The 10,485-nt window shown below is 56.0% G+C and overlaps 4 protein-coding genes across 4 annotated transcripts in view; 2 read left to right on the top strand and 2 right to left on the bottom strand.

Moving 5' to 3' along the window:
* Positions 1 to 1,786: 1,786 nt before the first annotated feature.
* On the top strand, positions 1,787 to 2,493 carry GUITHDRAFT_70656 (hypothetical protein; the record flags this gene model as incomplete). Its single annotated transcript, XM_005833228.1, has 2 exons — positions 1,787 to 2,213; positions 2,261 to 2,493. Coding segments are annotated over 2 exons (660 nt in total), but the record flags the coding sequence as incomplete, so codon positions are not given.
* Positions 2,494 to 4,098: 1,605 nt separating this feature from the next.
* GUITHDRAFT_94393 (hypothetical protein) lies at positions 4,099 to 5,434 on the bottom strand (the record flags this gene model as incomplete). Its single annotated transcript, XM_005833227.1, has 5 exons — positions 5,262 to 5,434; positions 4,975 to 5,166; positions 4,784 to 4,922; positions 4,478 to 4,590; positions 4,099 to 4,331 (listed from the first exon to the last, which is right to left on the bottom strand). Coding segments are annotated over exons 1-5 (843 nt in total), but the record flags the coding sequence as incomplete, so codon positions are not given.
* A 1,222-nt stretch (positions 5,435 to 6,656) lies between these two features.
* On the bottom strand, positions 6,657 to 7,367 carry GUITHDRAFT_138396 (hypothetical protein; the record flags this gene model as incomplete). The annotated part of the gene is made up of 1 exon (XM_005833226.1): positions 6,657 to 7,367. The coding sequence occupies one exon, from the start codon at positions 7,365 to 7,367 to the stop codon at positions 6,657 to 6,659; it is 711 nt and encodes a 236-aa protein (XP_005833283.1).
* Positions 7,368 to 7,790: 423 nt separating this feature from the next.
* The window catches only part of GUITHDRAFT_138395 (hypothetical protein), a gene marked incomplete at both ends in the record, with an annotated part of 7,598 nt that continues 4,903 nt past the window's right edge, over positions 7,791 to 10,485 (top strand). Inside the window, 16 exons of the mRNA XM_005833225.1 lie at positions 7,791 to 7,848; positions 8,231 to 8,295; positions 8,348 to 8,426; positions 8,456 to 8,544; positions 8,623 to 8,715; positions 8,765 to 8,821; positions 8,862 to 8,942; positions 9,084 to 9,145; positions 9,185 to 9,246; positions 9,309 to 9,351; positions 9,571 to 9,604; positions 9,749 to 9,787; positions 9,817 to 10,002; positions 10,035 to 10,109; positions 10,294 to 10,335; positions 10,384 to 10,449. Of these exons, the coding sequence (XP_005833282.1) occupies positions 7,791 to 7,848; positions 8,231 to 8,295; positions 8,348 to 8,426; positions 8,456 to 8,544; positions 8,623 to 8,715; positions 8,765 to 8,821; positions 8,862 to 8,942; positions 9,084 to 9,145; positions 9,185 to 9,246; positions 9,309 to 9,351; positions 9,571 to 9,604; positions 9,749 to 9,787; positions 9,817 to 10,002; positions 10,035 to 10,109; positions 10,294 to 10,335; positions 10,384 to 10,449 (1,131 nt within the window). The remainder of the gene's footprint in view (positions 7,849 to 8,230; positions 8,296 to 8,347; positions 8,427 to 8,455; positions 8,545 to 8,622; positions 8,716 to 8,764; positions 8,822 to 8,861; positions 8,943 to 9,083; positions 9,146 to 9,184; positions 9,247 to 9,308; positions 9,352 to 9,570; positions 9,605 to 9,748; positions 9,788 to 9,816; positions 10,003 to 10,034; positions 10,110 to 10,293; positions 10,336 to 10,383; positions 10,450 to 10,485) is intronic.

Raw genomic sequence — 10,485 nt, 5'->3', positions numbered from 1 at the left:
CTCATCACTCACTCACTCACTCACCACCACCACCACCACCACCACCACCACCACCACCACCACCACCACCACCACCATCATCATCATCATCATCATCATCATCATCATCATCATCATCATCGCCATCATCATCATCATCATCGCCATCATCATCATCTTCATCATCTTCTTCATCTCCATCATCGTCATCCGATCATCATGATCTCCATCATCAATGTTATCGGCATCGGCATCATCCTCTTTGATCTGATCGTCTTTATTCTTGCCTGGTTCGATCGAATTTGATCGCTGAGTTCTCCTGCCATGGCAGTGCTACCAGAGGCTTTTTGTTTGCCAACTATGACAACCCTTGTCACTGACGATGACTCGGAAAAGGCTTCGGAAATAGAGCCTCGGACTCCCCGGGGCGGAGGCGCTAACTGAGGCTTTCCGACACTGGCAGTTACGGTAGCATAGTCACCGTTAGGCCGCATCATCACAGTGGCACCCAGCGTTAGAAACTCCGAGCGGAGAGACTACTCACCCAGGGCAAGGGGCCGGTCACCGTGGCCGGGCACGCCCGGCCGGTCGGATCGGACTCGGCGGTCACCGACCCGGCCCGAAACGCGCGGCCGATATAACTGAACAGTGCCAGTGCGTCGAAGTCATGCCACGGTCCGGGTCATGACTTCGACGCACTGGGCGGCGATCGGACCGTCGGTGGGCTGGCCGGCGGCCCGGCCCCGGCCGGCTCAGTAGGCTATCACTGATAGTACTATCATAGTATACAGTCCGAGATGCGGCTTCCGAAGTTCTCACAAGCTACCGTATGATCGTCATCATTCCAGGCTCGACGGTGATCGTCCGATCATCAGAGTCTTCCGAAAGCACAGCCGCCAGTGAGAGCGGGCCAGCCTGGGCCGCCCGGGCCGGCCGGGCCCGCAGTCACTAAGTGCCGCCCCCCGCCGGCAATGCCGATACGGTCTTGACTCATGATGGAATCACGCCGGAGTCCGGGGGTCAGCCCTTGTATATCGGATCGCCCCGCGGGGAGTCGTCACGGCGGACCGCGGGACCCGGCCGGGCAGCCGCCGCGCACCGTACCGTCACTGCCGTAGTACGCCGAGCCCAGGCTTCAAGCTTGCCGGCACTGCAAACGGTTCCTCCGGGTCGGAGGCAGCGGCTCGGACGGTGCCCGGGCCGCCGGCACTGGTGACCGTGGCACTACTTGCCGAGAAGGTCGCGTCAGATTGAGCTTCTCACCGCGGCGGCCATTCAATCGGATAGGCCGGGCCCCTCATCCCCGACCAACCTCAGCCGAGATTTTTACTCAGCATCTGACAGTCACAGCTACCTGGTTTTCCTCTCCGCGGCCAATCCTACCAGCCTTTTTCGGCACTCAGGGCTACTACATGGTACACGATGCTCTCTGTCGCGCACGCACATGTTGCCTGTGCAGCGAGCCTCTTGTACTCAGTTTGCTGTGTTTGCTGATGAGAGATTGCCGACTTGATTTGTTGATTGGATGTTTCCAGGAGCAAGAAGATTGTCCTCTTTCGAAGTCAAATGACCTCAGCCAACTTGACGACGTGAGGGCACCTGTGAGTCAGGAAGACTCAGGATTGAAGTCAGAGGTAAGAGACGAGCAGAACATCGCCATCTCCTCAGAGCCCACAGCCGCCACAAACTCGGGCCAAGGCAGCAGGCCACTGCCTCGCTTTTGGATTTATGAAGATCGGGGCGACAGGCTCGACATGGAGGATACGCATGTGGCGCAGTTTAGCTTCCACAACGACAAACACGTGTCGGGGTTTTCGACGGACACTCTGGTGATCGCGCTGCCAAGCTGCTGAGCACAGAGATCGTAGGGATACTGAGGGACCAGATCATGCAGAGTTCGGGCCCTCAAGACAGCGCATTGGGAGCCAGCCTGACAAGCAGCTTCCTTGAGGCCGAGAAGAGAGCGCTAGCACAGCCTTGGGACGATGGCAGCTCAGCAATCCTGGCAGTGATCGATGGAGATCGTCTCTTCGTGGCGAATGCTGGAGACTGCCGGGCGATCATCTGCGGTGAGGGAGAGCCCATGCCAATGAGCACTGATCACGACCCGTCTGAGCCCGAGGAACGGAAGCGCATCGAAGCCAACGACAAGGCGATTGAAAGCTATACAATCAACGGAAGGTCCATCAACCGAGTCAGAGGGCTCGCCATGTCTCGATGCATAGGCGACAGAAGTCTCAAGCAAAAGCACGATTACGCCACAAGACTTGGATGCCCATAGATGATTGCATCATACCAGACCCTGAGATAAAGGAGCTCTTGCTCACGAAGCAGCACAAGTTTCTGGTGATTGCCAGCGACGGATTATGGGCAACCGTGACAAACGAAGCTGTGGCTCGGCGTCTCGACACCCTGACGGAAGAAGAGGATCCGGCAGAAGAGTTGCAGAAGCTCATCGATCGACGCGAAGACAACATCACAATTGTGGTCGTTGACCTGCGAGGGCATGCGTGAATGGAGACCAGCACAGTATGGGCTAACGCCAGCCTCCCGACGGCACATGCGACAAGATGACACAGGTGCACGCTGCGTGGTTGCTGAGCTGTTGAAGGCGCGGGGAGGTTGACATGAGTTGAGTCTGGTGGTTCCCTTGGTATTCCATGAAGCTTGACTACACCCCGACCCTCTGACTCTACTCGCGCATACTGTCCGTTGCCTCCTTGATCTCGGATGCCGACACCGTCATGGCCTGGAGTCGGACCGCCGGTAGTACTCCGGGAGCTGGCAGGTCCGGGCCTGACACTGAACGTCCGGGAGTCGCCAAGGCACACCTGAGGGTGGGTCCGGATCATCACATGAGATTTACTAAGAGATCGGAAGTTTCTAAGCCGTCCTATAGGATCAGAAGCGGTTGGTCTCGAAAGACCCGCGGATAGTGACGCTTGCAAGAATTCCCTGAGAGAGAGAAAATGAGACGAAAGAAGAGATAGGAAGAGGAAGGGAGGAGAAGGGAGCAGCGAGGAGAAGGGAAGGGGGGGAATGTGGTAATACTCTGATGTCATACCTGCCTGACAAGCTCGTCGGAAATTCCAAACTCGGCAATCTTGGAGGGGTTGAGGATTCTTTGAACAACAACAGGGTCCGTCTGTCAGAATGATTGTTAGCTCCATCATGAAGCAGCGAGAGCTTCTCCTCCATTCTTAGCGTTGAAATGGTCAAAGCAATCACTTGTGCTACCACTTCACTTTCATCATCATCATCATCATCATCATTCTCCATCGTCATCATCATCATCATCATTGTCAGCAGCAGCAGCAACTTCGGATACCTGGATCTGATATTCCTCCCGAAGCATCTTCACTGCCTTTCCAACTGTGTTGACCCCGTAGAGTACCCGGTCATCCTTTCCCTTGCCTCCGATGACGAGGTTGGGCCCGTTGCCGCAGTTGCCGGTACATCCGCATCGAGTGACGCTTAACTCGGGCTGGAAGGAAACGTGACAAGGCAGCATAGAAGAGCAAGGAGCAGTTGGAAGAGGAGGCGAGTGCAGAGGACAGGGAAGTAAGAGCGAAGTGCAGAAGAAGAGGGGAGCGGAGCAGGGAAGTAGGGCAGGAGAGGAAAGGAGAAGAAGCGAGCGAGCGAGCGAGTGAGCGAAACACTTTCGTGGGGGTCAGGGAGCAGAAGAGCTGAGGGAGGAGGGAGCATGCCGCTGGCTTTCCCTACCGGCGTGAGCTCCTTGAGCCATCGGATCACGTTCTTGGCCCCCTGCTTGCTGCACGGGCCGTCGCTACACACCTTGATCACCCCGCCAGCGTCCTTGTACCGCCTCTCCTGCTCCTCCCCTGACAGACTCGCCCAGTCTGCGTCTCTGTCGGGGATCGGCCTCACCATCTTCAGCTCCACCTCGCCCTCAGCAGCGACCAGGGTCTCCATGACCCTGTCGAAGCCCTCGGTGCGGACTAGCTTGCCGTTGATCCGGACGATCTGATCGCCCACCTGCAGCTTGCCGCTCGTCTCCGCGTTTCCTCCCTCCTTGAGAGACCCGATCTTCACCGCCCCCTGCGGGTACTCCGCCTCTTCCATCACAGCGCCCAGGGGCTTCTGAAGCTTCACGGTGAAGGTCGGGGGGCAGTTCCTCTGGATGAACTCCTTCATGTCCGTCACTTCCGCGGGGGTGAACTCGTGCCCAACCCCAGGGTAGACGTTCCCCTCCGCCGGCATATCCATGTCTAGGAGGTATTCGAATGCCTTCCTGCTCCACTCAACCTTGGCAATGGGATCGACCTCTCCGTGGCAGAGCATGACCGGCAGCTTCTTGTTTGCTGCCAAGGCGTCAGAAGAGGAAGGGCAAGCTGCGAGAGGAGGAGACGAACGGAAACGAGAAGGAGAGGATGGGAAATGTTGTTCGAGGCGGTGCAGGAACAAGAACAGGAGCAACAGCAGGAGCTGGAGGAGCAGGCAGACGGCTTGCCTGGAGTGGGTTGGTCGGCAACTCCACGAGGATACCACGAGCTTACAGCCATGACTCCTCCTAGCTCTTGCTCAAACTTCATGGCGGCCGCGATCGCAACACACCCTCCCTGTGAGAATCCTCCCAAGATAATTCGCTCGCTACAAATACAGTGAGGACGTTCCAAGACGGACATACCGATATCTCGCAGCAAGGAAGGGAGAGGGAAGAAGGAGAGGAGAAAGGAAAGCTGGAAGGTGTGGGGGTGGGTGTTGGGGGGGGGTTCAGAGAGAGGGGGAGGAGGGACAGAGGCCACGCAGGTGGGTAAGTGGAAAGTAAAGAAAGGGGCAGAACCTGGGGGTACCGGACTCAATCTCTGCCTTCACAAGCGAGTGAATGTGGTCAATGCTTTTCTGTATCCCCTCCACGTCCGATCTGAGCTCCTTGACCCCCAGCCCCGTAATGTCATACCAAGAGTTCATAGTCGCTCCCTCTGCTCCCCACCAACACGTCAGGGCCTTTTGCAAGGAGCTTCGCTTTCTCACCGCAGATGGTGGATGGCTGTCTTGACGCTGTTGGAAACACAAACTTCGCCCAGGGAACGGAGATGGCTGAAGCAAGCTTCGTCCACTCCTTCCCCGAGTCTCCTAGTCCGTGCAGCCAGATCACTGTAGCAGTGTGCTCCTCCGCCGCATCCACGACGAAGGACTTGCCGTACTGCGCATCGGTAGAGGAAGCTTTACAGATGCAATGTCAGTCAGGTCGCTGGCGGCAATAGAGGAGCAGGACTGTCCGCAAAGGACGATGGCAGGGAAAGACAAAGGTCACTTACCCATCCTCAATGGCACGGCTGCTTTCCGCGCAGCAGGGGCGTTCACCCTATAGGAGGCCTTGTTCGTCCATACTCTCTTCGCCGTCAGTCTACTGCTCATCGTCGAGCTCATGAACGCTGACGAGCTCGCGACGAGCGCCGCCAGCATAACATACTGCATTGCCATGTTCCGCCTTATATCTTCTGCCACCCCCCACCCTACTACCCTCTAATCCCTGAGTCCTCTACTCCTACCCACATCAAATACCCTGCAAGGTACGGTCTTCTGACTCCCGGAGTCCTGTGCCCGGGGCCCGGTGACTGAGAGTCGGACCGCCCGGCCCGGGGTCTCCGCCGGGGCGGCGAGCTCGCCGCCGAGCCTCGGAGCCTCAGAGGCGGGGCCGGGCCGGGCCCCGGGCGCCGCACTCACTGAAACCGGTGACCGGGCAGTACTCCGACTTCCGAGTTCCGAAGCCCCTCACCGTCACTGTCAGCGGGGCCGGGCCCCCGGCGGCGCCCGGCCCGCCTCACGGTGCCGCATTGCCGGGACCCGGTGACCAGTGTCCGACCGTACTCCTTTACTCAAAGTTAAGTTAAAAAGCAGTACGAGGACAATCAGGAGAGTCGAGGAGGCTTGACCCTGACACTGTCCGATCGAACAGTAGTACGGCGGTCGTGACGGTGATCGGACGGTCACTGTGATCGGACGGTACGGTCACGGTGCCACCAAGGCTTGGCAAGGCGCGGCGAGTCATGCCGTCCGGCGACTGAAAGGCCTACCGTACCGGGCGGCATCCGTCGGTAGGAGCCTGTGAGGATCGGACCTCGCGCGGCGATGATTGGCCACGGGCCTTCTTTAGTAGTCGATTCAAAAGGGCTGCGGTGCCCGGCTACTACCGTACTAACTTCTGAGGTCACCTTGCACTGAGGGGTGAACTGAGACAGAAGTTCATCAACCGGGTTGCCTCAGTCTCTGCTACTCAACGTTGAGCACTGAGAGAAGCTGGAGTGGTGTGCCAACAGGAATCGCTGACGCTCGAAAAGTTTGGCTCGAATACTGAGGAAACGAAGACACTGCAGGAGGGATGGGGCCGCGGGCACACATGCTGCTGGGCTGGGATAAAACTTGAAGCGCACTGCCAGACGTCCCGAATAGATCGGGCCGCGGGCGATGGGAGCCAGTCGTTGTCATACCGCGACAGCATCAAGCTGCGCCAAGGAGCTATCACCCCAAGTACCTGTGGGTGTCCATCAAGGCAACCATCATAAGTCAGCGCGGTAACTGATTGCTACGCTGTAAGCTGACACATCAGGCATATTGGAGGAATGTGCTGAGCGCGCCAAAGGGTAACGTTTCATCTTCCAAACACACTCGATGCCCTCCCCTCGATCCTTTTACCCATCACATCCTTCCACTCATTCCTCCGGCTTCGAGGCTTCAAAAGCCCAGGTGGGGGCAACCAGTGGTAAAACCTTACCTTGATGAAGTGTACACCTCTGCTTCTTCGATCCATCCACCAGATAGACCATCGGATCATTCGCAAACGGTGGCGATCCTCCTACATAGCACCCTGGCGGTTCGTTTAGTAGAAAGACTTGGCCATGGAGCGATGTTGAGATCTCGAGCATCAGGTTCGTCAGTGCTTCTGCAACTGACCTCTCATCTAGACCAAAGTCGTACTGGGCCAGGTCCTGGCACACTTGTTTTGAATGATTGCTCAGGCTTAAAGAGTCCTTGCCCATCAGTAGGTGATTGCGTACAGTTTTCCTGATGCCTTTGCGTATGCTTATATTGCGGTGGATTCGTAGCATGCCGATCTCGATCAAATCCCTATTGTTCAGAGTTGCAACGCGTTCTGCTTCGAGGCAGGCTAATCTTTCAGAGAGTCGAGCCATACGTGTTGAGTAGAGATCCTCACGGGATATCTCCCGTCTTCTGTACATGTTTGTCAGCCTTACGATTTGATTGTTCTTCTCTTCACGGATAGCTTCAATCTCTTCAATCAGCCTTGCATGTTCATTGCCCTTCAGTTCACTGATAATCTCCTTCACTTGGGCCAGCCTTGCAATTTCATTGCGCTGGTATTCAGTCTCTCCGAGTGCTCTCGCATAAATCATAGTCAACATCGTGTCGTGATCTTGTTTGTTTGTTCGTTGTTCGTCAGGGGGTCACTGGTCTTGACATGCCAGTACAACTTGGCATGGACAAGAGAACCTCGCTGGTGCTACTGGCCAGGAGGAGCAGGCGGCGGCGAGGAAAGGGGTGAGGGTGCATGGAACCAGTTTTGTCGGGCGGTGAACTGGCTTCCAGTTGTGGTAGAGTTGATTTTTAAGACAGATTTGAAATTACTTGGAGATAATTCAAATGTTTGAGCATCAAATTTGAGGTCTGTCAATACGTGGGTCAAAGTCACAGTCTGGTGGGGGCGTCAAACGGGGTTGGGGTACCCTCACCCCCTCCATGCCTACTACGACCCCATCCTTCAGCCTCTCTCGAAGTCAAAAGCTCAAGACAAGGGGGTGGGGTGGGGGATCAAAGCGCGACCTAACATGGAGCGGAGGGAGCGGATCCGTCGAGGGTGCGTCTTGCTGGAAGATGCGTTCAAAGGTGAGGCAGAGCGACTGATGGCTAAGCATGCTTCCTAGCAGCTCCGCCTGCTACTTCCGCTTCCTTGTGCGAAGCTCTTCTCCTCCATGGTGCATGATGACGCTCTGCCATGTTTTGTTGCCTCTGGCCGTATATTTGACCTAGAGAATGTCCGAGGGTGTCTCGACATGCAGGCGATGTCTTGGAAATGTGTGACGAATAGACGAAAGAACATGACGAAGTTGACTGTTTGCAACGAATCTTTTCTGCTAAGAGGTTTTCTCCCCCGAAATGATTGTGAGGACGGAGACATTCCCTCATGATATCATTTGCTATGCTCTTGCGCTATTGCGCAAAGTGCTGTTGTGATGCGAGCCTGTCGTTTGAGTTGTGTTCGCTACAGGGCGAGGTAAGTATGGACTGTTCTCCCTGCTAGATGCCCCGGTCTGGAGACAGGCGGTTTTCCTTGTAAGAGATCCGTGTTTTGTGATGCCCCGGCCCTGAGAGCTCTGCTTGCTAGTTGTACTCGAACAAGTGGTGGGAGTATGCAGTGCTCGTGGCCTGCTTCTGTCACTCTCTTACCATCTTCTGGGAATCACGTGAGTTGAGAATCGACCATCTCTGTCAGCTGGGCTGCAAGGGTTGTCTGACCCGTTTCCCCTCCTCACAGCCAACCATCTTACTTCCTGGAACTTCCAACACCTCGACTCTCTCATGGTAGCATGAACGATGTGCTTTCCTGCGCTCCCTGCTGCTTCGACGAAGAGATGGCGCATGCACTTATGGCTTGGTCAGGTCATGAGAGTAGAGTTCGCCTGCATCGTGATATACACCATGGACATCTCCATGAAGATCATCTGGTCCTCTCACTGTGGTCTGAAGCCCGGGGTATGTGCCCTGATGTAACCTGCCATGTGACATCTGAGAAATCTTGCAGGAGAGGGGTTGGCATTACATTCACACACTGATCGTCGTCCTGTTCATTGTGCGACCGGTCTGCTCTTCGCTGTGCGGGCAGTGACGGTTGTTGCTAGCTCGACTACTATCTCTTCATCAATCAGATCTGTGGACTCCGGTTTTCAAGGCCTTTCCGTCTCGTGTACATCACAAGCAAGGTCAGCAACGAGCTTCACTTCTGTTCGTTCGATATCTTATCGGTGCAAATCATGAAATCTGTTGCAATCCATGAACCAGCAACATTGAATGACTTGAAATCCTCATTTTGCGAATGACACGGTTGACCCTGCGCCTTCTAGCTACCCGAAGTTCGCTTCCTCGCCTCTTTCCTCCCGGTCATGTGCGTCAAGTTGGCCACAAGGTGAGGGGAAGGTTCACGTACTCCTCTGACTGCAAGTAGCTTCTCCGGCCCATGGATCGGCTTCCTTTCCATCTTCGGTGCTATCTGTGTCAGGCTCTACGGTAGCGACAGCAGGGAGCTGACTCTGACCTCGCTGACGTGATATGTCGCGTTTGCTGGACAGGAGCTCTTCCAGAAGACCAACAGCTGGATCTTGAAGGAGACAGGTTGGTGAAGGGCGGAAGGAGTGGAACAGATATGGAAAGAAGAGGAGAAGAGACTTGAGGACCGGAAGGAGGAGTTGAAGGAGGACAGATAGGAGGAGGAAGGATGGAGAAAGTAGCAGGAGGCGTGATTGGGCGGAGGAGTGGACAGGCAGGTACTGACCGCTCTCGATCCAGCATGTCGCACATTCTCCCGACATATCGTCTCCTGTTCATGCTCAGCACCCTTGACAACTTTGACCCGGTCGTCGTTCAAGTGAGTTGTGGAAGTCGAAGCAGGGAATAAGTCTCCTGCGACCGTTCTGATTCATCACAGACTTTCCGTCATCACCCTGCCTCCCTCCTGCTGTTCGGGGTGAGCGAGGAACCTTGCCTGGCGAGTTCTCTGACAAGAAAACAGGTCTTTATCACTTTCGTTGGCTTCTACCTCATGTCCATGGTGCTCGGAATGGTGAGTCGCAAGTGCAGGATACGATGAAGCTCTTCGCACAACTGGAGAATCTGAAGAGAGAGGAGGAGAGGGAGGGAAGCGAGGAGAGGTCCAGGGGGAAAAGAAAGAATGTGCAGGCGCAGGCGCAGGCGCAGACGCAGGCGCAGGATCAGGAGCAGAAGCAAGAGCACGAGCAAGAGCGGGGACAGGGGCAGGGGCTTGAGGTGTGAAGGGCTTGTCTGACGTTGCTGGTCAGGTCGGAGACCTCTACGGCGAAGAGAGCGACAAAGATCTCACGGCACAGAAGGAGGAGCGAGATAAAACGATTGAGGTCGGCAAGGAGAAGAGGAGAGGGGGAGGGAGGCTGGAGTGGAGAAGCTTGGGGATTGAGGGGGGGAGGCAGGAGCAGGGACAATAATGAAGTTGGGGTGTTTGAAGAGGAGGAGGAGGAGGAGGAGGAGGAGGAGGAGGAGGAGGGAGGAGGAGGGAGGAGAAGGATCTTCAATCAGCGACAGGCGCAGGCGCGAGAGGTCGGCGAACTCAAACCTGCAAGGACGGTGAGCGAGTGTGTGAGAGGCAGGAGGCTGAGCTGACGTCCTGCTGAGGTACTGGTGGAGGTTCAGCTGCTGCAGCCACTTCAGAACTTCCCTCCTTATGGTCTTGATCCCGAGGTAGTGATGATGATCGAGGATGTCGCAGGGAGCATC

Source organism: Guillardia theta, assembly GCF_000315625.1.
Source record: "Guillardia theta CCMP2712 unplaced genomic scaffold GUITHscaffold_31, whole genome shotgun sequence".
Taxonomy (NCBI): Eukaryota; class Cryptophyceae; order Pyrenomonadales; family Geminigeraceae; genus Guillardia; species Guillardia theta.
Note: the sequence above shows the minus strand (reverse complement) of the source record. Positions and strands in the feature narration are given on the sequence as shown.